A 2396-nucleotide genomic window follows, 5' to 3' on the forward strand; every position below is an offset into this window, starting at 1 on the left:
CACAACAAAGAAAGATGGTAGCAAAGGAAAAAGACTGAATCTGAAAATTGAAGACCTTGAGTTAGTATTTTATTTAGTAGACAACATTTACAATTTTATCTTCGTCTTAAAGTGTTTTTGGTTCATTTATTTTATATTTTCTTATTTTTAGAGGTAAAAAATGTCCTGTTACGTTGTGGGATTCTTTTGCTGTCGACATGTTTACTTACATGAATGACAAAAAACGCGAGAAATATGTTGTTATCATTTGCCACTTTGGTACAGTAAATCTTTACAAGGGTACGTTTCAAATCTTCATCTCATATTTTTTTTATTTGCTTAGTATCTTATAAGTTATTATTATATTTACATATATTTTATATGTTTTATGCTGTAAATATTGATTTAATTGTTTGTTCTATTTCATTTCAGGAAAGCGTGGAGTGGCCAACAGTTTTGATCTAAGTAGACTTTTTATTGATAACGCTGACATTGAAGAAATTTCTTCTTTCAGAGAGAGGTATATTTAGTAATACCGACATAATAATCTAACAATATTAATTTAATTTAAATTATAATTTTAGTCATTAAGTTATAATTATGTTTAGGTATGTTGCCAAAGTTTCATCTTCTTCCTCATCGAATGAGAATGGTGGTTCTTATCTTATTTCAATGTGGAAGATGAGTTCCTCAATAAAGGAGATTTCATGCTCATTGGTTTACTTGGAACAATATTAGAGGTATAGTTTTTTTTTTATTTTGTAATTCTTATATTATATATTGGTATGTATTATACTTTCATTTTAAGATTAATATTGTTATTTATTTTTATTAGAAAAAGAAGGTGTTGGTTATTGGCACAGTCACGGCCATATGTACGGATAAGCTTTGGTATTACAATGGTTGTAACCACTGCAAATCACGTGTCGAGGATAGATTTGTAACCAAAGAGGGTGATGACGGTTCATGTGATGCTGCTGAAACAAAGGGTTTGGTTTGCACCAACAACGAATGTCAAGGAGTGGACATTTATGCAATTCCGCGGTTTGAAAATTTTGTTATCTCTTTATACAATTGTAAACTGAAATTACTTTGGTATGATCTAATATTAACAATTTCATTTGTTTTTAATTTTAATATAATAGTTTCAAGATACCTATCAGTGTCCAAGATTCATCTGGTACTGTTTCATTAACGCTGTTTGATTATGAAGCTTTCAAAATATTTAAGAAATCGGCCAAAGACTTACTTGCTGTCCAAGATCAGGTAATCTAAGTAATTTTCCATGTTATTCATTTTTGTACTCTTACTCAGTAACAATTAATTGTTTAAAATTATAGGTTGTTAATTCCGCTGAGATACCCAATCCCTATCCTGAGTTATTTGACACATTGGTTGGAAAGAAATATGCGTTTGTCATAAATATTAGCGACTATAACATTGAATATCAAGTCGAGAATTACGGTATTGCAATGGCAACAAACGATGATGATATTATTGCTGCTCTCTACTCCAAATTCAACATTAACCAGGTCTAATTTGCAATTATGTAATTCTTATTGTTTCATATTCTTTTCGTTTTCGGTCTATATAAATATAACCACTTTTATTTTATTGTATTGTTTATTTTGAATTGCAGCATGAGTAGTCGGAATCGTATGGTGTTCCGTTGTCCGCCAATCTGTCTAATGCTTGTGAGGTTACTAAGGCCATTTAATAAATTTTTATTTTACTTTAAATTTTATTTTAATATTTATTCTTATTGTTTTTTTTTTAGGATGATGCCTCATTCACCGGTGACAATGTTACGCCTATCTCCAATGTAGATGGAAGCAGTGAGAAGGCGTCTTCTTGTGAAGTAAAACGCAATCTAGGTGAAGTTTATGAAGTAGATGATGCATTACGTTGTTCTTCTACAAAGCGCCGCATGAGTGATGAAATCGTCGAAGATGAAGTTGTTGGTCTTTCTAAGACATTGATTCCGAAGACTGAGAAATAATTTCCCGCATTTTTATAAACAATTTCTGTGTTTGGTTTTTATTATGGTTTTTGTTTGAACACGCGGTTTTGCGTTTATTATGGATTTTGAATTGGTGGTTTTAATCTATGGGATAATCCTTGAATGGATTTTTATTTGACTTGATTGTGGTATTTTCTTTCAACCCATGGATTTTGTTTTCTTATGTGTTCTCAATGAGTTTTTTATTTTATAAATAGCCCTTTATTTTATAATTGAATAGACTTATCTTCTTATTTAATGATTTTATTATATTGTTTTATTCTAATCATCATACAGTCATTGTTTTCATTTTACTGTATTTAAAAATTATATACAAAATAATATATTTCATTATCTTGATTGAGATACGTAACAACCTTATTAACAAAAACATTTTATAATTGTGATGATATTTAAC

The 2396-nt window shown here is 29.4% G+C and overlaps 1 protein-coding gene across 1 annotated transcript; it reads left to right on the forward strand.

Moving 5' to 3' along the window:
- The first annotated feature begins 579 nt into the window (after positions 1–579).
- LOC118481789 lies at positions 580–1978 on the forward strand. The gene is made up of 6 exons (XM_035977056.1): positions 580–696; positions 815–1023; positions 1125–1245; positions 1320–1511; positions 1628–1678; positions 1757–1978. The coding sequence occupies exons 1-6, from the start codon at positions 580–582 to the stop codon at positions 1976–1978; spliced, it is 912 nt and encodes a 303-aa protein (XP_035832949.1).
- Positions 1979–2396: the final 418 nt, after the last annotated feature.

Source organism: Helianthus annuus, chromosome 9 (genome assembly GCF_002127325.2).
Source record: "Helianthus annuus cultivar XRQ/B chromosome 9, HanXRQr2.0-SUNRISE, whole genome shotgun sequence".
NCBI classification, from domain to species: domain Eukaryota; kingdom Viridiplantae; phylum Streptophyta; class Magnoliopsida; order Asterales; family Asteraceae; genus Helianthus; species Helianthus annuus.